Source organism: Hyperoodon ampullatus (genome assembly GCF_949752795.1).
Source record: "Hyperoodon ampullatus genome assembly, chromosome: 4".
Taxonomy (NCBI): domain Eukaryota; kingdom Metazoa; phylum Chordata; class Mammalia; order Artiodactyla; family Ziphiidae; genus Hyperoodon; species Hyperoodon ampullatus.
The window spans coordinates 15,616,395-15,642,685 of NC_136917.1; the positions used below are offsets into that span (position 1 = coordinate 15,616,395).

A 26,291-nucleotide genomic window follows, 5' to 3' on the forward strand; every position below is an offset into this window, starting at 1 on the left:
GATTCCGTTTCTGTGAAACTAGAATCTAGTGCCAGCAGACTAGTGGTAACTTGAGACTAGTGATGGGTGTGGTGGGAGGTTGCCTGAGAAAGGTGTTTACAGAGGTATAAACATTTGTCAAACTCCAAGCATTTAAAAGTTGTACATAGGGGGCTTCCCTGGTGGCGCAGTGGTTGAGAGTCCGCCTGCCGATGCAGGGGACACGGGTTCGTGCCCCGGTCCGGGGAGATCCCACATGCCGCGGAGCGGCTGGGCCCGTGAGCCATGGCCGCTGGGCCTGCGCGTCCGGAGCCCGTGCTCCGCAACGGGAGAGGCCACAACAGTGAGAGGCCCGTGTACCGCAAAAAAAAAAAAAAAAATAAAAGTTGTACATAAATAGTGCCTTAAAAGGCCTTTGAAGGTTTCTGACAGGTACCTATTGCCTGTTTTCACCCTCTTGCCACTCTTGGCTAACCCTGCCTGTCACCTAGCCTTTTCCCACTTGCAGGCAATTGACATCTTTTGCCTGGAATATTCCCTTGTGTGGCTGGCTCTCCCACTTTTGGGTCTTAGCCTAAGTATTGCTAATTGGTGTTCTCTATCCCACTGTTTTTCTTCAAAGTGCCGATAAGCTTGAATTTATCTCTTGGCTTATTTGCCCATTGCCCGTCTTCCTTAGTAGAAGTAAAGTGCTTTTTCAAAGCAGGGGGTTTGTGTGTCTTCACCCAGGGCCTGACACAATAAATAGTGATTGATTGAATTGGTGACAAGTGACTGCCAAATTAGTGACCCATATTAAGTGCTATATGAACATGTCAAATTTGAATAGGAAAAGCTCATCTGTATGGTAATAAGTTTGCAGGTGTGAACAATGGAAAGGAAGAATGTTAAAATGACAGGATTTAGAGTCTAAAGGTTCTTTTCAGTAAATTAAGAATGATCCTTGGGCTTCCCTGGTGGCGCAGTGGTTGAGGGTCCGCCTGCCGATGCAGGGGACACGGGTTCGTGCCCCGGTCCGGGAAGATCCCACATGCCACGGAGCGGCTGGGCCTGTGAACCATGGCCGCTGAGCCTGCGCATCCGGAGCCTGTGCTCTGCAACGGGACAGGCTGCAACAGTGAGAGGCCCGCGTACCGCCAAAAAAAAAAAAAAAGAATGATCCTGCTTCCCTACTTCATGAAATAGTGAAGAAAAAGATAATGTGATAACCTGAAAACCATAATTAGGATTATTAATAATAGCTAAAATCTTTGGAGCCTTCATTGTGAGCCAGACCGAATGATCTCATTTGGTAACTCGCAGCACCTTAACACTTGGTACTGTTGGAAGCTTGCTGGAATTTATAAGTAAATGTTGGAGGCAATATTCAAATCCAGGACCTCTAACTTGAGTTTATGCTCTTACTAAGAACTTCACTTGACGGGACTTCTGGGTGAATCTTACTTGGGTGATAGCTTTATTTGTGAAATCAACAAACACTATCTGAGGCTTGAAAAAAATTGCAGGCATTTTAGAATATAAATAATTATGGACCCATTTCATTCAAAAGTAATAGGAAATTGTAAGTCTGATTATTGGCCGGGAGATACTTCAAACACCCCACTTTAGCAGGTAGTAGGCCAAACCCACCTCTTGACTGGGCTGTCAGAGGTCTTTATAAAGTAAGATAAGCATGGTGATGTCACAGGACCCAAGGGAAGCATATCTGTTTTGTGGTTGGGCATTGCATGCTGTCTTGGGATTTGCTGGTTCTGGCAGTGAGAATGTCTAAGTAAATTCAGCCCAGTGCTTCACACAAGAACTTTCTCCATCGCTCAGCACCTAGCTTTGAAAAGGTTTTCTGCACTTGTGTCCAGTGCTGAAACAGGCTGTTTAAGATGGCCTCAGCTTTGAAAGGGAACTTAAATAAAATAGCTTGCAGGGAAGCCTGATAATTGGAACAAGTGCTGATAGTTCATATTCCATGACTCTAGGAAGTAGCACTGTTTGACAGTGTCTCCCTCAGTTTCAGTATACGTGAAATGGGGATATCAGCCATAGCCAGTGACACAGGAAGTTTTTAACCAAATAGTCCGGATTCCCGAGTTTTGCTTTTTGAGCTTGTTCAGATTCTTTCCCTCTATGACAAACCCTTAGCATCAGGCCAAAGCAGAGCCTAGCTGTCTGGAGCTCTAGACAGTGTGAGACAGTTCACGTGTGACAAGAGCACCTACATTTTGAGGTTGGTGGCAAGGACAGGAGTGATTCCTCTGAAGTGGCGAGGGGGTTAGAAGAGATGCCCTTCGAAGGGACCTGGTTAAAAGAATCAAACTGCTTAGTGTGCAAAGAGTGGCAAATCTCAGCCTGGAGGCCGGCAAAGGGCCTAGAGTGGTCGCTGGCCATAGTCCTGCTGGCTCCTTCCGGGCCTGTATAGCCTGACCGGGCTGGGCTGCAGTGAAGCCTTGGGGACGCTAGGTGGCAGCCGTGCGTTTCCAAAGCTGGCTCACCTACCGGAGAGCCCAGCTGCGATCTCGGGAACCGACCCGGGAGCCCTGGAAGGGGGGTGGTGGGGGTGGAGGCTTAAGAGACGCCCTCGAGATCCCCTCCCCTCAACGGCAGGGACGGAGATTGAAAGGGGGCTCACATAGGGTGGCCAGCCGTCCGAGAGGGCGCCTGGGACATGCCACGATCCTGCGTGAACTCACAGAGCGGGTAAAAGCGACCCCCTTAAGTGGAGCCGCCCCCAGGGCTGGGTCTGACCCGCCCCTTCCCTGCTCCCCACTCAAGCGCTGGTGGGTGTGAGTGCGAGTAGCGAATGTGGGCGAGCAAGGACGTTCCGCACCTAACTGCGTTCTTGGGGCCCGCAGCCTGTCCAGTTCCGGCAGCGTTTGCGCCGTGGCGCGGGGTCATTGCACCCAGGCGCAGAATTCCGACGGCTTCGAGCGCTCACCAGCTCCAGCCTAGCTGGCTCTGCCCCTTCGGAGCTGCCGGTCCCGTCGCCGAGAGTCTGAGCGCCTCCCTCCAACCCGGAGCCGCCAGGAGAAGGAGGAGGAGGCAGTGGAGAGGCTGCGGCAGGCAGGCAAGCAGGCAGGGCCGCCTTTGATGTGGGCGCGGCGCACCCAGGCTAGCTGAGCGCCCGTCCGGCCGCGCCCCGAGGGGGGAGCCCCCGGGCCCCGCATCCTCATTGTGCCGGCTCGGGCCCGGGCCCGCCCCCGGCCCCCCGCCCCCTCGCCGCCCGCGCGTAGAAAACGCCCCGGCCGCCGCCAGTGGTGGGAGGTGGCGATGCGCACGGCCGGAGAGACGCGGAGGAGGAGACATGAGCCGGCGGGCGCTCAGACGGAGCGGCCGTGACGCGTTCGTGCTGCAGCCGCGCGCCCCGGCCCCGGAGCGCTGACCCCTGGCCCCGCGCAGCCCCGCGCCTCGCCTGGAGAGCGCGCCCCAGCTTCCAGCCCCGCCGTGCATGCTGCCCCCGGAGTAAGCCGGGCAGCCAGCCTCCCGCAGACGCCCGGACGGCCGGACGGCCGGCAGTGAGCAAGCTTTCTCGCACCGGCCGGTGCCTCCTGCACAGCGGCGGCCGCCCCGCAGCCCCCGCTCCAGCCCGGAGGGCGCAGCGCTCGGGAGGAGCCGCGCGGGGCGCTGATGCCGCAGGGCGCGCCGCGGAGCGCCCCGGAGCAGCAGAGTCTGCAGCAGCAGCAGCCGGCGAGGAGGGAGCAGCAGCAGCGGCGGCGGCGGCGGCGGCGGCGGCGGAGGCGCCCGGTCCCGGCCGCGCGAAGGGGACATGTGCAGGCTGGGCTAGGAGCCGCCGCCTCCCCCCCCGCCCAGCGATGTATTCAGCGCCCTCCGCCTGCACTTGCCTGTAAGCGCCCGCGTGCGGGGCTGCCCACCCTGCCTGGACGTCTGTCCGTGTGCCTGTGGCTCTGTCTGCCCGCCCGGCCGTTCTTCTGACTTTCCGACTGCGTATCTGTCTGTCTATACGCGGGTTCCCTCCCTCCAGTCCCACTGACTGCCTCTCCATCTCTCTCTCCCGCAGGTGTTTACACTTCCTGCTGCTGTGCTTCCAGGTACAGGTACGTGGGCTCCTGACTCTGACCTCCCCCCCAACCCGCCCCTGTCTCCCGGTACGTGTCTACCCACCCTCCCCCGGGCCGCGCCCCCTCCTGTGCCCCACCCCTCCTGGGCGCCGAGCCCAGTGCACCTGTTCCCAGGGCGCGGAAGGGTGGCTCCAAATGCGCCCAGCGCGGGCGGGGGACCGGCCAAGGGCAAGGGGATCTGTTGCGGGACTCAGGCTGGCGCGGGCTGCCACGGCCCCTGTCGGCTTCGGCGGGGAGAAGATGCTCGGAGCCGGCGGCCTCAGCCGCTACAATGTGCCCGGCTCCAAGCACCCCCCCACCATCTCCCCCCCGCCTCCCCGCCCGGCCCGCAGCCGGTGAGGAGTCAGGACGTAGGGATTTTCTCTGCCAACCGTCCCTTAACATCTCCGCTCGCTCTTCCAAACAAAAAGGCTCCTTTCAACCGAGTGGATTTGGAGTCCAGGGAGAAAGCTTCAGTTGTAAATTACTCTGTGGTTTCAAAGGCGTTTGCAGCATTGAGAGAAAGAGAGGGAGAGAGAGAGAGAGAGGAGAGAGAGAGAGAGATGTTGTGCTAGGAGGGGAGACTGGGGTGAGAGCGAGCAGAGCGGGGCGCCTGGGCAGAGGGACCACTGCCTGCGAGGCGGCTCCGGAACGGGCCGCGCTCCGCAACGCACACCCTTGCCCAAGGTAGTGTAGCCCTCAGCTGGTTCCCCGCCTCGCTCCCCGCTCGCTCGCTCTCCTGAATCAGAAGAGGGCTTGGCGCTCAGCCTGGAAAGCACTTGCTAAAATCTGATCTGTTACTTCAGCAGCTTTCAGACTCGGGAAGGTCTTGGCACGCAGACAGTTGGAACACTGGGGCTTCCAAAGCCGTGGAAATGAAGGAAAAGGGTTGGGGGGCGGGGGGAGGGAAAGAGAAGAGGGACTGAGGGAGCTGACTTCAGCCCCGATTAGAACCAGACCAGGCTGCCTCAGCTTGGAGGGGGGGCGCAAAGGGAAAGGGAATAGGAAGTGCCAGCTGCCCTAGCCCTCCACCACCTAGTGCTCTGACGGAGGCGCCCTAGGAGGAGCTGGGCTGGGGCCAAAAGAGATTATCTGCCCCTTCTCGCTCTGGGTTGAAGGCAGGTGTCCTCTTAGGGTTCGAGAGGATGCTTGGGCCTTAGCTTTCTGGACTCCCGAGGTGCCCAGGGAGAGCACTGAGCAGGCAAAGTGGTGGTTCTCCCAGGTGTGTGTGTTGAGCGCTGTTGAGACTCACGGGTCTCTTGCGGAGGGCAGCGGCGGCGGTGGTGGTGAGACTGCTTATCTCCCCTCCCACTCCTAAGAGAGAGCTGTTACCGTCGGGATGGACATTGAGGTGAGGGCAACTAGTTGGGACTGGGGGCTGGAAGGATGGATGGACAGACTGATGGGTTCTTTCCTTCTGTTGGCCAGGCTGGGGTCCCCGGTGACTCCTTGAATCAATACAACTGGAGTCAGTAACTTAAGACTGGCCGTTTGCCAAAGCAGATGTGACCCTGTGTGGTTGCAGGGGGCAGGGTGGGGAATGGCTGGTGTCAGAGAGAGAGGCCAGTGCCAGGCATGGCCTGCTTGGTTTGCAGCTGAGTCCTCAAGCAGAGGGCAGTCCCCAGGGTCACCCCGGGGGACTGCTTGTCTGACCTGGGGGAGAGCTCTTTTCCTGAGTGCTGAGCCTGGGGCCGGGGACGATGAAATGGGCATAAAGTAGAGAGATGGTTTCAGACTTTGTTGCCCAGGCCTCTTGTTACCTGCTGCCTCTTGGTCCTTGAAGAGGGGCTGCTGTGTGGTCTTTGTGTTCTGGGGCGGTTGGGGGGGAATGTGAGGGAGGGAACCTGGACTCTGCATCCCACCTCCACGTCCTGGCCAGAGCTAGAGCCAGCCTGTGGGGGGGGAGGGGCGGGGAGGGGAAAGCTGGGTGGGCCGTCTGGGTTAGGTCCATTGGGGTTACGCCTTCAAGCAGGTGAGGGAGCCTCCTCTCCCCCACCCCCGCCACCTCCCCCTTCCTTTGCAGCCTTTCCCGTTGCAAACTGCCTTAGGACTGACTGATGTTTTTAACCCATGATCCATGCACCCTTAGGATATCTAAGGATGGGATTATGGGAGAGGGGTGGTCCCTGAAACACTGTGCAGAACGGTGCCCATATATGCAGTGTATGGGAGATGGTTCTCAGCTCCCCACAGAGTTTTGAAAGCACCCATGATTGCTGAAAGATAAAGCAACGCTACCCTAGGGAGTTATAGACAAAATTGGCAGGCTCACATCCTCCTTTATGCTCGAGGGACAAGACGGAGTGTTCGTTAGAGGTAAAGATGAGGGCTGGGACCCTTGTGCTAGCTGCGAGAGTCTGGGGTCTGCTCCCCACTGAGGTGATGGGCCAACACCGGGAGAGCAGCTGCTTCCTGGACAGGGTGCATTTGGAGGGTGGTAGTGAGAATGCCCTTGGTGAGCAGGGCCCAGGGGAGGCTCCCTGCACCGTGGGAAGGGCTCAGGGCTTTGCCATCCTGTGGACTGCACCTGAACCCCAGCTCCATCTTTCCCTATATGTAGACCTCTGCGAGACTTAGCTTCATCATTTGTGACATGGGTGACCCCGAGGATGAATGGTATATATGATAGGCGTGGAAGAGGTTTTGCGAATTCTCATCCCCCAGGAGCACATTGGTCTTCTGGGAACTCTGTACACCTATGCCTTTCCTTCCCCCGCCTCTGTGTTTTGGGGAACTGGTCCAGTCCTAGCAACAGAGTTTCTGGGCTCCTCCCCTCCTCCATCCATCATCAGCCACCAAACCCCAAATGGGCCCCTTGCCTCCAGCCACATTTCTGTGAACACAGTCAATGCCAGACACTGCCCGCACCGCCCCCCCCCCCACACACACACAATGTGGTGAGCCCCGCCCTCCCCTGCCAGCAACCCTGGGAGCGGGAAGCTGGGAATTTAATAAAATCCCTTCTCCACACGACTTGGGACACCGTGGATAGCTCAAATCGGAAGAATTTTAAAAATTTCCAAGGAGAGCAAGCGGCGTGACCAGTAAATTGCTTTTCTGCACTTGGCTGAGCGCTGACAATGACACCGGGCTGGGCCTTTCACGCAGCTCGGCCGGCACCTGCCTGACATTGTTGCTGCCGCCAGGCTCGGCGAGGTCCTGGCCTTCCCCAGACAGGCCAGGCGTGAGGCGGGCCAGGGCAGGGGGGGGCCGCCCACTGGCCCCTCAGTCCCTCCCTCCCACAGCGCTGCTTCCTCTCTCACCGCACTTGCTCAAGTTTGGAAGTTTCCTTCCGTGCCTTCTCTAAGGCTGACCACCCCCATGCCTGGCCTCTTCAGTGAGGTGTGGAACCTCTCTTCAAGCTGGCTAGGATGGGGAAGCCAGAGACAGAGTCCTTTGGGACGCTGTCCTATTGGATTGTACTTTTAATTTCTTGAAGAAGCAACCTCATCCATCCATTCGTCCATCCAGTAGGGTATTTGTTCATCAAATGCTTGTGGGAGCCTGCTTCATGCTGCCCCTGGAACAAGACTAGTCCGTTCCTGGCCTCAAGGAGCTCCCAGTCTAGAGAGGGAGAGTGCCAGATAAACAGGAGTTCCTTCAACCCCACCCCTCCTGTCCCACGCTGTGAAGTGTTGAGAGGTAGGGAGCATCCTCCAGCCTGATGGGGGTGGGGGCAGGGGAGGGGTGGGGCGGGAGCGGGGGAAACCAAGGCTGGGGAGAAGTGACCTGCGTTTGGTGAGAAAGTGCTACTTGTATGAATTTCCAAGTGGCTCTTGCATCAGGAAATTCCTTTCATCCTTTCTACCATTCTACAAGGGAGACTGGAGTAGGAGGAATATTATCATATTCCTACCTCACAGACGGGGAAACTGAGGTACAGAGCGGGGAAGGGATTTTTCAAGGCCATGGCTAAGACCCAAGACTCTGAAATCGAGACCTTGTGTCCTTTCCAGCACACCAGGCAGACTTTTTCAGAAACACTGCAGTTGTTCAGAAGGAATACTGACAGGGAAATGGAGTCTCCAGAGGCATGCTAGGGGCCCTTAGTGAGAGATCCGGTTGGATCCCCCTGATAGGATCCCTTATTAGGGGATGATCAGAGGCCAGGTGGGCATCTCTGTGGTTGAGGCCATCTGACTTGGTGTCTGCAGGCCCCGATCTTCCTGGAATGTTCTGGTCTAAAACGGTTTCAGAGCCAGAAGTGGGTGTTTTTTTGGGGGTAGTGGGGCCTAGGGGATCTAGCTCTCTCCTTCCAGTTTCTTTCCCAGCATGGAGGGCTATGGGGGCACCCTGCCAGCCTTCCTGCAGCCCAGCAGTGTCACCTGCTGTGAGGCAAGGAGGAGGATTTTGAACATTTCTTGTGGTTGGTGCAGCCAGTGTCCAGCAGGCTCTGGGCAGCGTGTCAGGGCCACAGCGTTGCTTCCTCCCAGCCCTGGGTGGCTGGGAGGGCACATTGGACCCCCAAAGGGAGAAGGATGGGGACAGGGAGAAGACTTTCTGTCCTCAGCAGGATCTTTTGGTTCTGACCTCGTCCTGTAGCAGGGAAGTTGTTGGTGTGGGAAATCAGGGCGTAGGCCCATCAGGGTAACAACTATACTGGTAGCTGCCGCCGGGTATTGCATGCTCGTTCCGTGGCTGACGCTTTCTCATAGCATCTAGGCTGTGCCTCACAACCAGCCTGGAATTAGGGAATTCTACAGATGAAGAAAGGGAGGCTCAGAGGCATAAACTAATCTGCCTTTGGTTGCACAGCAGGAGAGAGAGGCCGAGTGGGATTCAACTCTAGCTTGCCCACTCTAGGACCCAGGCTTATTAAACAGCACTTTAAAGGCTCTGGAATCTGCCAGGCTGGTTCAAAGAGTTGCTCTGCCTTGTCTTTGCTGTGTGACCCTGGACAAGTTACTTAACCTCCCTGGGTCTCAGCTTCTGCAGGCATAAAATGGGAAGAGAACAACCAGCAAAACAGCTCCTACTTCCTAAGGGTGTGGAACAGGGGAGAGTGCAGAACCCAGGGCTCTGAAATCTTGTCTGCCTTTCAAGACCTAGTCCCTGTGTCTCTTGTTCTGAGAGGACTCCCTTGGTTCCACCCCTCTGTCCGTGGATTAAGCTCCCCTCACACATGGCACTGCCACCTCCTGGTGACTGGGGAGAGGGAAGGTGTTGTTTCCTTTCTGAGGGCCGGGGTTGTCTGATGAACATCTGTGTGCCCCATATTTTGTGCTGGGTTGGGTTTTCCCCCTACTCACAAGGACCCGTGGCTGAGCACTTAGGGAAGAGCAACGCCAAGGGCCCTGTCAGTGTGGCCCAGGCTGGAGGAGAGCCACTGGGCCTCCGGAAGGGCTGAGGCCTGCTGTTGGCACCTTGGGTCTGACGGTAGGAATTTGTTCTGGAACATCAGTGCGTAAGCGGGCCCCTGAGGCTTTAGTCAGTCTTGCTGGTAGGGCCTGGAAGATGACTGGGTTTTGTTTGCTCCGACCTCTAAACGGCGTAAGGCCTCAGGCCCATTTAAAATGCTGCTGTGCCAAGGATGCGGCCAAAGACAAGCCCCCCATAGGCCACAGGGCAGAAAGACTCTCAGGGTGCCTGGGTTGGAGTCCTGGCTCTGTCACTGGCTCATTGTGTGCCTCGGTTTCTCCACCTGGGCATCAGTTAAGTGAGCTAGGTGGCTTCTGTGGTGCTTGAATGTGTGGGCTTTGGCATAGGAAAGACCTTGGTTTGAATCCTATCTGTGCTGCTGAGTCACTGTTCAGCAAATTTCTTAACCTTCCACCCTCTGCACCTTGGTTTTCCCCATCTGTATAATGGGGTAATGAAAGGTACCTACTTCTTAAGGGTTATGGTGAGGACTAAATAGGATAATGCACACAGAGTAGCTAGCACTGTGGCTGACACTCAGTAAATAATTGAGAAATAGTAATTGCTCAATCAATTATATGCTCTGTGTGTGTGTTAACGTGCTGCAGCGTGCTGAAGAAAGCTAGGAGGGCTGCGCTTCTTGCACTGGTGACATCAGGCCCCCTCTAGTCTGAGCATAGGTCTTGGATTTGGGTCTGAATTTGATCCTTATTACACCACTCACAGGCTCTGTGCCCTTGGGAAAGATCCTTAACCTCTCTGAGTCTCTACCTCCTCGTCAGTTGAGAAATAGGAATAATAATACCATTCCTAGGGCCTGTTGGGAGGATTAATTGAAACCATGTCTCGGACCTGGTATGCAGTAGGCATTCAATTATGGTGCTGCCCCGCATTAGCAATCAGCAAACATGGCTGGCCCTGGACTGAGTTTTGAGTGGGATGAAGAAGACATCTAAGGCTTCAGCTTTTTTCCTCCATGATCCCTGTGAAGAGATGGCAGGTGCTTTGGCAGCTTTGTTTACCACTCTCCCCATCCCACCTGTGCCTTGGAACCTCTTAGCACTTTGTCATTGCTCTGTGACGCAGTGCGTTCTCTACTGGGGCTCACAGGGATGTATAGGGGCTCAGGCTCTGGACGCAACCCACCTGGGTCATACCCCACTTTGGTCACTTGGTAGCTACGTGATTGAGTGAATTCTCGGCTTCTCTGTGGTTCATCTTTAATATAGGCATCAGGATGGACCCTCCCTCTTGGGGTTGCTATAGGGGGTGAACTGTGGTCACTTGGGGGAAGCACTTGGCCCAGCACATGGCTCATAAGTGCTGAGTAAATTTGAGCTGCAGTTATACATTTGACTCTGGTGTGCCTAGAGGCCTGCTTGTCTGCCAGCTCCTGGTTCCTGGAAGTCAAAGGAGGCCTGGCCCATCCCATGGGCCCTGTGGCACCTGGCATGGACCTGGCACGCAGCATGAATGTCAGCAAGTGGAGGGGTGGGGAGAACAGCTTCTCTGAGGGCCGGGCATCTGTATGGAGCCCCCCAACCCTGTACCAGGTGTGGGGCATGGGGTGCTCAGGACCTGTCCCAGCCCTCGGGGATTTGAGAGAAATCTGAGGGATCTGTGCAGGGGGCAGGGGCCCAAGGGTGCAGAGGGTGTTCTGATGAAGGGCCCTGAAACCAGACTCAGGGCAGGAGGATCTTGCCTGGGAAGGTGTGCCATTTGAATCTTGAAATAGGAACAAGCTGGGTGAAGAAGACTCTGAGCATCTCTCTCTGCGTGTGTGTGTGTGTGTGTGTGTGTGTGTGTGCGTGTGCGCGTGAAAAAGCCTTTGCAGGCACATGGACCATTTCTACATGGAGCAGGGAACAGCTTGATGTGCTCAGGGGACTCCAAGCTGTTTGGAATGGCTGGCGCATCAAGTTCAGGAATGGGGGTGATATAAAAGGCCATGGTGGGCATTGAATGCCAGAATAAAGGGCTTGTTTATTACTTCTTTGACATGCATGACCCCTCTCCCCACCCAGGGGCTTCAAGGGAGAGGGATTGGAAGGAAGGAGAAGAGGAGGAAAGAAGGGAGCATGGGTCTTCTGGAGTCCCCCCCACCTCTCAGGCTGGCTGCAAGGTTGACGGGCCGCGGTACCCATATTGACAATCTGTACAGAGCAGGCTGATGTATGGGGAGGAGGAGCTCCTGGTCAGCGCCTTGGGTGGCAGCAACCCCCCCCGCTCCCGTGCTGACGGCTCAGCCCTGCCAATCAATACATTGACAGCCCCAGGAGCTTAATGGACAGGTTGGGGGTGGGGAAGGGCCCTTTGGAGCATCACTCTGTCCTGGCTGGGATGGATGTGGGGAGTGTGACAGGAGAGAGGGGAGAAACCTGGGGCTAAGGGGTGGCTGGGGGCATCAGTCTGAGTGAACCAAGCTCCGATTCAGGGGTGGGCCCAGCCTCCCTCCTCCGCTTTCTGTCCAGGGGTGTCAGCTAGGGGAAACTGATGGACTCCAGAGCCAGAGGTGGGTTCAGTTCTTGGCTGCATCAGTTTCTGTACAACTTAGGCAAATCCCTTAGCCTCTCTGTGTCTCCCTTTATCATGGGGATGGTAATCGTTCTGACCTGCCCAGGTCCTGCGAGGAGCGAGGAGCGAGGAGACAGTGCCTGCAAAGTGCTTAGCTTGGACCCTGGCACTGAGCGAATGCCCACTAAGTGGGAGCCAGCGTTAGTTTCGTGCTTAACGACAATAATAATCCCCGGAGCACTATGACTGGCATCAACTCCTGGGCCTGAGTCCAGGCTTGCTCTCGAGGAAGAGTTTGGGAGCTGCATTTCAGGGTGGAGAGGGTGCTGCTGACTCTACAAGGGGCCACTCCTGGAATGGGGTGTAGGTCTCAGGTTTGAATCCAGAATTTGGAGAAGCTCTGAAAGCCCTTGACATGGCTGGCCCCAGTGCTACTTCTGGAGGGGGAGGCAGGCAGTGGTGGAATGTGGCTGGAAGTCTGTGGGCTGCCTCTCCTGGGACCAGGGAGACCCTCCCTTTCTGGGCAGGCTGCCTGGAGACAGGGGCGCGGATTCTCTGAGGCCTCGAGGATGGGTACCTGGGTGGGAGGGGCAGTCTGACCCCTTCCTCCTCTCTTGGGTAGGGGGTGAGCTCAAGGCCTTAGTCCTTTCATGTTTAATCCTCCACCTCAGTCCCTGCTCCACATATGGCTTGTGGCTGGAGCCAATTGCTTTCCTGAATGGGGGAAAGGAGGTGGGTGACAGAGAGAAGGGAGAATAGAGCAGGAGAGGGTGAAGAGATGGGGAGCGGAGGTTCTAGGCTGAGCTGGATTCAAATCTTGATTCTTTTTTGCACCAATTTTGTGCCTTTGGACAAGCAGTGTAGCCTTTCTGAGCCTCAGTTTCCTCATCTGTAAGATGGGGATAATAACCATACCAACTCATAGGGCTGCTCTGGGGATGACGTAAGATAAGTTACTTAAAGCACTTCTTAGTACGGAGAACATGCTCCGTAAGTAGTGACCGTTTAGAAAATAAGAAAAAAGAAAAAGAAAAAAAAAAAAAAAAAGTGGCTCTTTGGGCTTCCCTGGTGGCGCAGTGGTTGAGAGACCGCCTGCCAATGCAGGGGACCCGGGTTCGTGCCCCGGTCTGGGAGGATCCCACATGCTGCGGAGCGGCTGGGCCCGTGAGCCATGGCCGCTGAGCCTGCGCGTCCGGAGCCTGTGCTCCACAACGGGAGAGGCCACAACAGTGAGAGGCCCGCGTAATGGGAAAAAAAAAAAAAAAAAAAAAAAAGTGGCTCTTTTTACTTATGTTTTTCTGAGGTAAATAGTTGTAAACAATCTCATTCTGCTGATGAGAAAACTGAGGGTTAAAGAAATCAAGTAAGTTGGTGATTTTGGGGTGGAGCCAGGTCACACCCGAGGTCAGTGAGTGCTATTGTTGAACGTGTGTGGTGTGGGTGGGCTGATGTAACGTGTGTATTGGGTGATGTGTGATGTGGCAGATGTTGGTGTGAGGCGGGCCCAGGAAGAAATAGGAAGCCGCTTCAGACATGACTTCAGAGCCAGGAGTGGATGGGTGAGGTTGAAACCTTCGGTCAGAGGGAGCAACTGTGGTTATTGGATTCCCCGGCGGGAGGGGGAACCTGGGTTGACGTCTGGAAGCTGGCCCTGGGGTTGGAGTGGGGCTCACCCCAACCTCTTTTCACCCCATGGTAGTTTCCCCCCAAGGTGCCTAAGAGAGGAGGCTTGGAAACTAGGCGGGGGCTGGATGGTAAAGGACCACATGCGGGCGCTGTGCAATGGGTAGTGGGGAGCCAGGCAGATTTGGGAGCAGGAAAACCTCTCACCTCGTGCACTAGAGGCTGAGACTGCAGGCGGAAGGTGGCGGGCTCTGTCCTCGGGTTGCAGCCCCTGTGCAATTCCTGGATCGGGGAGTGAATATTTCCACCAGAGTGCAAGCCCCTCAGAGAAGGGGTGGGTCCCCCTGGGGGCTGACAGGGGTCTCAGCCAGGCTGCAGGGGGACCCCACTGTAGGCTACCCTGCTGCGGGAAAAGCTATCTCAACCTCAAAGATAATCCGTGAGTATGGGGTGGGGCAAGGAGAGCCTTTTGTAAGGCACCTTGCTCTGCCCAGGAGACACCCTGTCTGTGCCAGCCCTGCTCGCCTTGCGAGAGCCACAGCATTCTGATTTTTGTCACACTGCAACTTTTCAGTGCCCCTGATGATTACGCACCTGGATGGGTTTAGAGAGCAGCTCTGACTGTTCTGGGAAGTCCTGGAAGACAGGCCCCCTCTTGGGCAGTGAGGCCAAGTAGCAGGAGAGGAGGAGTGAGAGGATGTTCCTGGGTGGCCCCGCTCTGCACGTGCTCTGCAGGCAGGCCCTGGAGCTCTGTGGCCCCGGAGAGGTGCCTCAGAGGTCCAGTCTGTGAAATGGACTCTAACGGGTGCCTACCTCCACGGGTGCTTAAGGAATTTGACGAGGTGACATGTCTCGAGGGCTTCTTAGCGGAGTGCCTGGGACAGAGGAAAGCTTAGCAATGGATGGCTTTCAAAACCCTCTCTTGGGCACTCTGCTCATCTGGGTAGTAAGTGATGGGGCTGATTTTGGCTGCCAGGTTTTCCTCATCCTAGCCACAGTTATTTAGCAGACATTTGCCAGGTGCCTTCTGGGGGCAGAGCTGGAGGTTCAGGGATGAACCAGGCACACTGGACTCTGGGGACAGTAAAGCCACTACAGTAGTGTCCAGAGGCTGTAAGCCAGCCTGAGGCCGGAGGGCAGGAAGTACTTCCAGAGGAGGTAGCTGAGGGCAGGTGTCATCCGGGCAGAGGGGCTGTGCAAAGACCTGGAGCCCCCCAGAGGTCTTGCCCAGGAAGCCCAGGGGTCTTCCTGCCTTTTCTAAAGGACGGACTCTGTTTCCATGTCCGATGCCACCCCTGTTACCGCCCTCGGGATTGATGTGGCCACAGAGTATGGCTTGAATGGTGGAAGCTGGGCAAGATGGATTGTTCCCCCGTATCCTGGGGAAGGGCCACTGGATAGCCCCTGCTGACCCTGGGTCACCCATGCTGCCTCTGTCCAGTGGGCCAGGGAGAAAATCAGTAATGGGAGGCTGGCTTCTGGGGCAGGGCAGTTCCCCTAGGGGACCTGGGGTGAGGAGATTGGTTTGACCTCTGGTCAATAAGGTCTCCTGTGAGCAGGAGGAGATCTGGAGGACAGGGAGGGAGGCCGGAGGCCTGGCCTTGGGGGAGGGGACAGGGCCAGGCCACCTCAGGAAGTCATTCCAGGAAGGCGGGGGTTCCTCAGGACACGTGCCCACCAGGTGTGGGCCTCAGGGGGCACTGGAGCTCCATCCTCCCTAGGCATTAGGATGTGAAATGAGGCAAGTCCCAGGTGTGTGATTGGGCTGTGAACGGGCTGGCCATTTAGGGTAGTAGAAGTGAAGAGTGTGCACTCTTGGTGCACCAGTGGCCAGGCCCTGCACCACTGGGCTGTGCAGCTCAAAGCAACCGACTTAACTTTCCTGAGCCTTAGTTTCTACGTCTGTTAAATGGGGGTGATAAGCATTCCCATGTCCTAGGGTTGTCGGGATGATCAAAAGCAATAACATCTTCCCAAACTGTAATCTGAGCAGCAGAGGTGCCTCGTCTCGAAGGACGTGAGAGTGTGATCCACTTGTGTCCTCAGGAGGCTTCTGTTTGCAGGGCTTCACCAAGAGCCTCTTAAAGGGCTCCCTTGTATCCTCTCAGTAGTTATGTATGTCTGCTGAGCACTTAAATCTGTACCAGGCAACTGTGCTAAGACTATATGTTTAATATTCACAGCAACCCACAAGGTCGGTGCCATTGTCACCACTCTCAGTAAGTTGCCTGGGGACCCTTAGCTAGGGAGTGGCTAACCCTGGGGTTTTCTTTCTTTTTTTTTTTTTTTAAGAGTATAGTTGATTTACAATGTTGCATTAATTTCTGCTGTACAGCAAAGTGTATCAGTTATACATATACATATATCCACCCTTTTTTAGATTCTTTTCCCATATAGGTCATTACAGAGTATTGAGAGGAGTTCCCTGTGCTATACAGTAGGTCCTTATTAGTCATCTGTTTTATATATAGTCATGTGTGTCTGTCGGTCCTGGTCTCCCAATTTATCCCCCTGCCCCTTTCCCCCCTGGTAACCATTAGTTTGTTTTCTACATCTGTGACTCTATTTATCTTTTGTAAAAAATAAGTTCCTTTGTACCATTTTTTTAGATTCCACGTATAAGTGATATCATATGATATCTGTCTTTCTCTGTCTGACTTATTTCACTCAGTATGACAGTCACCAGGTCCATCCATGTTGCTGCGAATGGTATTATTTCATTCTTTTTTATGGCTGAGTAATAGTCCATCGTATATATATGAACCACATCTTCTTTATCCATTCATCTGTCGATGGACATTTAGGTTGCTTTCATGTCCTGGCTATTGTAGATAGTGCTGCAGTGAACGCTGGGGTGCAAGTATCACTTCGAATTATGGTCTTCTCTGGATGTATGCTCAGGACTGGGTTTTGAACCTGGATCTTGCTCCCCACTGTACTGGTGAGACAGGCGGGGCCCACTGAGGTGGAGCTGAAAGCAGTGCTTTGGGGCCACATGGCCTGGGGCTAACTCTGCCATTGCCTGCTCTGTGACCTTGTTGGTTCAGCTTTGGAGCCTCAGTTTCCTCATCTGTAATGTGGCATAATGTTTCCACCCTGAGGATGATAGTGAAAGTTCAATAATGTGGTCCAGGTGAAGTGCCTGTGGAGCCTAGGCTGGGATTGGAGGACATGTGCAGGTCAGCGGGGGGACAGAGACCCTGGCCTGGGCATGGGGTGTAGCAGTGAGGAAAACATGGTCCCTACCCTGGAGAGCTCACAGCTGAGGGCTGAGACAGATGCTTGGGCAGCCCCAATCCCAAGAGCCCCATCATGGGCTGAGTGGGGTCATGGTCTTGTGGGAATGGGGTCCCGCAAGCCTAGCGTGCCTAGAACAAACCCAGAACGCTGTCTGGACTTCAAGAATTGTTCAGCTTTCTGGTTAAGATGGGCTGGGACAGGCATACAATTATCAGGGCGTAGACAAACCTAATTTAATGCTAAATGGGATGACAGACTCCAGATCTTTTCAATGTTCACTTGTTCATTCATACACTTGACAAATGTTTGAGTTCCTACTATGCTGTGTGCTGGGGATATAGCAGAAAACAAGTGGGGGAGACAGAAAAAAACTAGATAAATAGATGTTATCTCAGGTTGATCAATGCTAGAAAGAAAATCAAAGCATGGTAGAGAGATGAGGAGTGACAGAAGTGGGGGCTGCCTCAGAGAAGCAGTCAAGGAAGTCCTGTCTCAGGACGTGACATGTGAGCAGAGGCTCGAATGAATTAGAGGAGCCAGAGTGCAAAAATCTGGGAAAGAGCACTGAAGCAGAGGGAAGAGCAAGTGCAAAGACCCTGAGGCATGTGTGTATTTTGTGTTTGGAATGCTCAGAGCCCTAATAAGACAGCCAGTGTAACTGGTGGGGAGGGACTTGTAGAAGATGAAGGTGGAAAGCTGTTGGGGGCTCATCTTGCAGGGCCCTGAGGCCCTGGTGGGGACATTTATCTAAATGCGATGGGAAGCCCTGGAGAGTTTGGAGGGGAGGGTTACACAAGGTGATTGGGTTTGGTGGAAGATGGACTCCCAGGGGGAAAGAGTAGAAGCAGGAGGCTGGTGAGGAGGTGGGTGCAAGTTGTCTACGTGAGAGGCCGTGTTCAGGGAAAGGCGACGGGAGAGATACGTGCTGGCGTAGCCAGAGGTGGCTTCCTGGAGAGTGTGGTCAGACATGAGCTAAACCTCCAGGGATACAGGGAATTTTGATGAGAGATGCTAAGCAAAGGCTTCTCCACGAGGGGCTAGGGATGTGGGCAAATGCTTGATGGTGGAGGCGAGCATGAGGACACCTGGGGTGTGGAGAGGAGACCACCCCCCAGCATCAGCTCCAGGGGGAGAAGCGACAGTGGGCTCTGGTTCATTCGTTCCCGGGAAGAAATTTGCCAGGTCTCCTTCCTTCCCCGCTGAAGACCTAAACAGGAATTATATGCCCCCCATCCATTTCCCATCTCCATATTGATTTGGGTACTTTTCTTCCCATTTGCTCACTGTATCCTAACAGCCACCCTGGGGTGTAGTCAGGCCAGAGGCTTTGCTCCACTGTTTTACTGGGGAAGAGCCTGAGGCAGAACAAACCATGGGCCCAAGGTCACATGGGAAACTCTGCTCCATACTTCTTGCTTTAATTTGGGGGTGTGGTGGAGAGATAGCAAACTTTGCTGTCAAATAGACCTAGACCTGATTCTTAGCTTTGCTGCTTCCTGGCTGGGCCACCTTGGGCAACTTGCCTCATCTCTCTGAGCCTCAGTTGCCTCATCTGTGAAATGGGGGTGGTAACAGGGCAGTTATGAGCGTGTGCTGATGCCTGACCCAGAGCTGGCGTAGAGGAGACCCTGGCTGTTTGTTATGAATGTGGTTCCTGCACGCAGGGACTCTGGACTTCCAGGGTAGCTCACCATCACCCCTGTTCCTGCTCAGGTGCTGGTGGCCGAGGAGAACGTGGACTTCCGCATCCATGTGGAGAACCAGACGCGGGCTCGGGACGATGTGAGCCGTAAGCAGCTGCGGCTGTACCAGCTCTACAGCCGGACCAGCGGGAAGCACATTCAGGTCCTGGGCCGTAGGATCAGCGCCCGCGGCGAGGACGGGGACAAGTATGGTAAGTGTCAACCCCCCCCTCCCCGACCGTGTACACATTCTTCCCGGCCTCTGAGACCTCAGGTTCAAATCCCAGCTCTGCCGTGTCCTGGCTGTGTGATCTTGCACCTGGCGCTGAGCCTTTCGGGACCTCAGTTTCCTCATCTATAAAATGGGGATGCAGTAGTGCATCCCTGAGAGCCTTATGGGGAGTAGTAACTGAAGACATGAATAAAGCATGCTTTTGTTGGTAAATGCCCCATAAATGCCAGTCATCATGGGTATCCGTGGCAACCTGCTCCCCACGGCATTGCTTCCCCAGGTTCAGATGCTCGGAGGGGTGGGAGCCTCTGGGGCATGCTTCTTGGATGCTGGTGGTGGTGGTGGAAATTGGCCTGGTGTGAGTGTGTGTGCACATACGTGCATATGTGTGTGAGAGTGTATGCATGTGCACGGGGACAGGCCTGTGTGTGTGTGCTCTGCAGGCTTGAGCTTGTGCACCTATGAGGCATGGGCACTCACAGCACCTTGGGCCATGGTCCCCATGACCTGTCCTTGACCCTGGAACTGTCCAGCTCTCTTCTGGTGTGTTTAGGAAGCATCACCTGCCCCAAGCTGCCTCTGCAAAGGGGCTGGGAGGAGTGAAATAACCCTGACTCCCTTCCCTCCCTAAGCCCCCAACCCACAAAGACCCTCAGCAGTGAGTGAAGCAGGCAGGACTCCTCCCTCCCAGAGCCTGGAGGGGATTTAGGGGCCAGATTCTGAGCAAATACTGACCACACCTCCATCGCTTCCTACCTTCTCAGGCCCAGGTTCTGGGAGGTGTCCCAGGCCCCAGCCTTGGGTGGGGGGGAGCTGGGGCTGTAGGTGGCCACAGTACGTGCGTGCCTGAGGCCAAGCCTGCCGGCCTGGGCTTCTCTGAGATGATGCTCCGCCTGCCCGCCAGCCCCTGCCCATTGCAGTCAAGACATGACAACAAGACAAATAATTTCTTGGATCTTTTATCTTGGACACCATTTATTTTCCCTCAGCCCCGGGGCAGGACTGACCTCATGGTAGGGCCCAAGTGTGGCAGCTGCACCGTCACTGGGGGCTGGGCCAGGCCGGGCTGAGCAGGGCTGGGCCACGCTGGGCTCCTGCTTCTCCAGGCCAGCTGCCTCCCCTCCCTTCTCCTGCCCCATCGCTCTTTACTGCCTCCCTCCCTCCCTCCCTCGTCCCCCTTCTTCCTCTCTCAGTCTGGCTGCTTCTCCTTTTATCTGGGCATCTCTCTCTCTGAGTCCTTCTCCCCTCCTTCTGGTTGTTTCTGTCCATCTCTCTGTCTCCCCCCTCCTCACCATCTCTGTCTTTCTCCCTGCGTCCGTCCCTCCGACCACAGCTTTCCGTGCCTCCTCCCCACCTCTCCCAGGCCCTCTGCTGGCCGCCTCTCTGGGGCCTTGTCTCTCTGTGCCCCCCCTCCATGGACGCCTGGCTGTGCTGGGCAGACCCAGGTGCTGGTTTTCCCTGGGATCTGCTGTCCAGTTGCTGCCAGGGAAGGGGCAGCTGGCTGGCTGGGGCGGGAGGGAGGTGCCCTCCTGGGGAGTCCCTGGAGCTCGGGCTGGCCCCTCCAGGCTGGGAGAGTACAGGGGGGTCAGACTCTGGTCTGAACCATCTGTCCAGGCTCTGAGATAGGAGTCAAAAGCTTGGGAGGGAGAGGAGGCCGGAAATGGCCGGCCCCTCCCTCCAGAAGCCACTTGTCCTCTCATTACCTCTGCCTGGACTGGAGACTCAGGGGATCTCACCTGCTGTGTAACCTTGCCTTCTCTGAGCCTCAGTTTCCCTCTGTACATTACAAGGGCTGTACTAGAGCAGTGCTTCTTAAACACTAACATGCATCGGAATCACTGAGGGCTCTTATTAAAATGCTGACGTTGATTCAGAGAGTCTGGGTTGGGGCCTTGAGCTCTGCATGTCTAACAAGCGCCCTGGTGGTGCTGGGGGACCACCCCTGGAGCATCCAGGGACTCACCCATCTTGGCTTCTCCTCCAGCTCCACAAACTCTAGATTTAATGATTCTCTGTCAGGGAATATGTTTATCATTCCTCCAATCCCCCAACACCCAGGGCAGCCAGGGGCCTTGCTGGCCGCCGAGGCTGCTCTATTTAAATGTCGCATTAGAAACGCAGATGAGGCGAAGGGATCCCATCTGTGAGCCCTGGGAGAGGAAGTGAGACAATGGAGCCAATTGAGGCTTCCAATCTAGATAATCAATACAAATATTATTGGGAGGGTGATTTATGTGGCCGAGCCGGGCAGGAGGGTGGGGCTGTGTTAGAGGCTTGCCCTGCCTATGGGGGAGGGGCAGCCAGTAGTCCTCAGTCGGGCCAGGGGGCCCAGGATGGTCTGAGAACCTGCTCCCTCCTTCTCAGGGCTCCATCCAGCTGAAAGAATGGTGTCTTCTGAGACTTGCATTCATACACAGTTAGAATGCAGTCTGGGAATTTCAGCAAACACCAAGTATAAACAATCCCTATAAATGCCTGGAATCTGGAATCCCCAGAAACACCCGGAATCTCAGATTTGAGTCTGTAAAACACTCAGAATCTCAGATTTGACAGCGTCCCGAGGCGCTAGACCCCATAGGCAGGTAGGTGCAAGATGCAGGCCCACCTTTGTCTGGGTGCCCTGCCCAGGAGCTCTTGGCCGGCTTTGCAGCAGTGAGCAGTCTTCGGTGAAATCTGCATAGATGTCAGCCAGGCTTCTACACCAGGCTATTCGGCAAGACTTTCTCCCCATGGCTCCCTGAAGCTTTCCCAGAGCACTCTGAGGGCCCTGAGGTTGGCTGTTCCAGGAATGCAGGACTTTCTTAGCTTTAGGTTCGGCTCTGGAGGGAGAGGTATGCCGGCCAGGGGGGCTAAAGGCTTAGGTAGTGGGACACCTGGCAGGCCGGGAACTGGGGGAGGGCCACCCTGCCCACCCGGGATTATTACATCAGCCCCTCCCCTTCCTGCCCTTGGTCCTGGTCACCTTTGTCCTGCAGGTAGTTGCCACCTTGAAGAAACAGCACTGGGCCAGGAGGCAGGACCCCTGGGTTCCAGTGGCAGCTCGGCCGCTGAGCAGCCCGCAGTGCAGGGGACAAGCATGTCTGGCTCTGGGCCTGGTTTCTTCACCTGCCAAGCAAGGATGAGAAGGCCCCACTCTACCTGCCTCCAAGGTTGAGGCCCTTCAGCTGGGATGTGGAGGTGTCAGCAACCCCTGGCTATAGGAAGCAGGGCTGCTGGGTGGTGGGACTTGAGTCTCAGCCGAGGAGCACCTGGGGTCAGCTGAGCCAGCCCTCAGGGAGGGGGAGGGGCCCCAGCATCAGGGCTGGTGGTGTGGGAGCAACTCTGCTTTTATAAGCCACGGGGTTGGATATTCCTGCCTATTTTCATTTGCAGAAAAGGGCTCCTCTACTTGATTAAGAAAAAAAGCCCAGAACACCCAAGGTTTTGCAGTAGGCCAGCCTCCCAGGACTGACAGTGCCCAGAACAGCCCCGAGCAGGCCTCCGGAGGGGCTGTGATAGCCAGGGAGGTGGTCTTTTGAGAGGGTGGGCATGTGGACTCTGGAGTCGAATGGAATTGGAATCTCAGTTCCACCACTTACGAGCTGGAGACCTTCGGTGTGTGTTAGCCTTTCTGATCCTGTTTACTCTTTTGTAAAATGGGGTAATTGAAATGAGAGAATATCTTATTCTCAAAGAGTATATGATTATTAAAGCAAGAATATTCATAATAACCACCTGAACTCCGTGCTGTTGTACGGCGGCAGGGGGATACCGTCATAGGCTCAGGTGAAGGTTTCCCCTCTCGAGAACTGATTCGTGGGGCTTCCAGAAGGGATACTGCTTCTCTCCCCTTAGTGGGGCCCTGGCATATCAGCTGCAGTTTAGAAGAGGCTTCTTCAGCATGATTCCAAGCAGCAGGGCGGACTGGCCATGCTCTGGCTGCTGTCTCAGGCTGGATGCGGAAGGGTATCTGGACCCTTCTGTTGCGTGCAGTCCGGTCTCTCAGTTCACACCTGGGTCCCTCCCTCACTGGGCGATACAGCGGTGAGTGAGACCACCCAGGCCCAACCCTCAAGGAGCTCCCAGGCGAGAGCCCCTTCTCCTTTCTAGGGGCTGACTCTGAGTAGGAAGAGCCTGGGCCCCTCACTCTCTGTGTCCCCTTGGGCGCTTTCCATCCCCTCCCTGCACCAGTGGGTTTCCTCACAATTGTGGGAAGGCATGGGCAGGGCACGGAGTGTGTACTGTGTGGGTTTGTTCCAGTTAGGCATGGATTAGTCTGTGATTCCAGCTGTGTCACCACTGCTCAGGGTCACAGGGAGTCAGCCTGCCCCAGCATGGGCCCTGCCACTCGAGGCAGCTCCCCCGTTCACCCTTGCCCCTCTGAGAACGTGAGCTCCTTGAAAGCAGTGACCTGTCTGCCTGTCTGCATGTCTAGTACATGTCCTGAAAGCAGCCCCCCCTTAAAGGTTACTGGATAAATGAATAAAATAATTACGGGGCCACGCAAAGCACAGTCAGGGGCTGACTTGTGTGACTCACCTAGGAAAGTATGTGGGGTCTTCCAGGGCTTTTGCTGGAAGTGGGAGGGGGCCCTCTGGTCCCCATTTCTCTCATTCTGGTACCTGCTGCAGGGCTGTGCTGGAGCAAGGAGCAAGGTCCTTTGGGCTGGCTGGTGTGGCTGAGGCAGCAGAGACTCTTTTCTCTGAGTCTGACGGCCCATAGTCCATTCTCCAGACCACAGTCCAAAACGTGAGACTGTGTCACTCCGTTAGTCAAAGGCTCTCAGCTCATTTAGAATGCAGTCCAAGTCCTTGGATCGGCAGGAAGGCCTGGTGTAGCCTGGCTCCTGACTAGCAGCCTCACCTTGGGCTCCACTGCCTCGTCCTTGTCCGCTCCGCTCCAGCCCCAGCGAGCTTCCTGCCGCCCTTGGAACACGCCAAGCATGTCCCCAGCTAAGGGCCTTTGCTGTGTCCTCAGCCTGGGGATGCCCTTCTCCCAGATGTCCCCATGGCTTTTGCTCCCTCACCTCAGACTACTGTTCAGTTGTCCCCTTATCAGGGAATTCCTGTCTCTGTCCCCTCGTGGGTATGTTTCTCTTCCTAGCACTTATTGCTCCCTGAGATTCCGGTAAGTATTTAGTTATTCGCTCTCTGTGTCTCCTGTTATAGTGCAAACTCTAAGGCTAGGCCGCTTCAGTCTATTGTGTTCACTGCTGTATCCCCTGCACAGAGCCAGCCACAAACAACGGTTCAATACATGCTTGGGCCAGTGAATACGTGGCTGACCCATGTGTGCGTCCCGGATTGTAGACGGGACCACTTCCCTGGGGCGGGGGCAAGTGCCTGCACAGAGCCCAGCACACAGTAGGTACCTGGGCAGTCCGTGCTCCCTCCCTCCTCTTCTCCTGTCCTCCTCTCCTGTCCTTCCTTCTAGCCAGCCTTGCATCTTGCAACAAGGATACAGTGAGCGACAGGACCAGCTTCCCCGAGGGGCGCTCCCAGCTGGGAAGGGGCATTAATATCTCCGTCTGAACCCCCTGCCCTCTGAGCTCATGTTCCACGACTTCTGTCCCCAGTGAGGAGTGGCCACCCACACGTCGCTGACTCTGCAGCTCGAATGGCCACATGAGACATACAGCTAGGATTAAATATAGCTCCCGATCGATCCTATTGATTCTTTCTCTCTTCCTTTCTGGCTCGCCCACGTGGCCTGCGAACCTCCTTGGGGGACTTTAGGAGAAGGGGAACCATGGGCACCTTTGGGGAAAGGCCACAGTGGGTGTGTGAGGATAGTGATGCCGAAACATCTCCAGGAAGGGCTCCTTCCCCCCACCCCCATTCTTTCCCTCCCCCTCCCCTTGACCTGGTCCACCTTCAGAGGGGAGGAAGGGAGTATGATTTGGTGTCACCTCCCAGTGCCTTTTGTGGCAAGGACGTTTCCTCGCTGGAGGATGATGCCTGGAGAGTGGCCAGCAGCATTGTCAGCACTGGAATTGTTGCGGCCGGCTGGCCGGCTGCTGGCCACCCCGTGCAGGGTCTGGGTACGGCCAGCTCTGCCCAGCCTCTCACTGGCTCCCAGCTCCCCCACTGCTCTCTCAGGTCTCGGGGATTTTACCCCGAGGCTTGGGGGAAAAGAAACCAATTCTCCTGCTTAGTTTTTTCCAGTTCCCTTTCTCTGGGTCTTCTGTGTCCCTCTTTGTATGTGTCTCTCTGGCTCTCTATGTGCCTCTTGGTCTTTCCCTGTCGTTTCCTACCCTTCAAACCAAAAGTCTTTAAAGTGAGGCTATGGATTGCCCGCAGGGAAGCCCAGCTAGGGAATCACACTGGAATCAGTCAATCAATCCATCCATCAAAGTCATTTCTTTTTTCTCTGCCACGGCTGACCTGCCTGATGTCTGTCCTGCTCTGCTCACCTCTGTCTGAATCTCTCTGTCTCAGGCGAGCTCCGGAGTTACTCTGCCTGTGTTCAAATCCTGGTCCTACTGTGTGACTCTGGCAAGTAACTTAACTGCTCAGGGCCTCAGTTTCTTCATCTGTAAAATGGGTGTAATAGTGCCTACCTCATGGGGTTGTTGTGAGGATCTAATGAGACATTCCACATTCAGACTCCAAGCACAGTGCCTGACAGATGGTATTAACAGTTTTTGTTTTGTTTAGTTTTTTAAATTGTCATTGTTACTCCATGCATTTAAGAGAAACAGGGAAAAAAAGACAGCATGAGTTCTTATTGAAAGGGCTTTCTTTCTGGATCCTTTTTTTTTTTTTTTTTTTTTTGTGGTACGCGGGCCTCTCACTGTTGTGGCCTCTCCCGTTGCGGAGCACAGGCTCCGGACGCGCAGGCTCAGCGGCCATGGCTCACGGGCCCAGCCGCTCCGCGGCATGTGGGATCCTCCCGGACCGGGGCACGAACCCGTGTCCCCTGCATCGGCAGGCGGACTCTCAACCACTGCGCCACCAGGGAAGCCCCCGGCTCCTTTTTCTTCCACTTTCTCTTTTTCCTTTTCTGCTTTCCTCTCTCAATGCTGGAGAAGGGATTGGGTCCTTCGAGCTCCTGGCCCCCAGCCATGGGCAGGCGCTGGGCTCCTGCTCTGTGCTGGGCCCTGGTAAGACCGGCTCTGTGGACTTTGCCTTCAGGGGAGCTGGGTTGTGGGACCCCCCCCCATCCTGCACTCACTCACCCTCTGGTGCGTGCAGCCTTTCCTTCTAGTCAAAACCAGATCTGAAGTCATTTCATGCCTCTCTGGCTGCGGTTTGAACCCAGACTTGGGTGGTCCTATGGGCTCCCCCACCTCCCAGAGTCAGCTCGAAGGTATTTTCCTCAGGGTGACCATTGACACCCCTTCCTCCCTCAAGGTCATTTGGAAGTGGAGCTGAGGAGGGATGGGCCCCAACCTTTGGCTCTTTGGGCGTCCCAGCCCACAGACCTCTGCCCCAAGAAGGTGAGGTCAAGCGAAGACCTTCTCTGCCTGCCTTTGGTGTTCGTTCACTCACTAACCCCCCCAGGAAAGGGACTGGCCTGGAGGAGAAGTGACTGGTGGGGGAGACAGGGTAAGACCCAGACTTCCGTGTTAGCCTGCCTGGGTTTGAATCCTGCCTGCGTTTTAACTCCATCCCTATCTGACCTTGGGACTCAATT

General features: G+C 55.5%; 1 protein-coding gene across 1 annotated transcript in view; it reads left to right on the forward strand.

Annotated features, from left to right (window-relative positions):
* Positions 1-3,782: 3,782 nt before the first annotated feature.
* The window catches only part of FGF18 (fibroblast growth factor 18), a gene marked incomplete at its 5' end in the record, with an annotated part of 34,322 nt that continues 11,813 nt past the window's right edge, over positions 3,783-26,291 (forward strand). The window contains 3 exons of the mRNA XM_079703902.1: positions 3,783-3,814; positions 3,989-4,025; positions 18,477-18,657. Coding sequence (XP_079560028.1) covers positions 3,783-3,814; positions 3,989-4,025; positions 18,477-18,657 — 250 coding nt within the window. The remainder of the gene's footprint in view (positions 3,815-3,988; positions 4,026-18,476; positions 18,658-26,291) is intronic.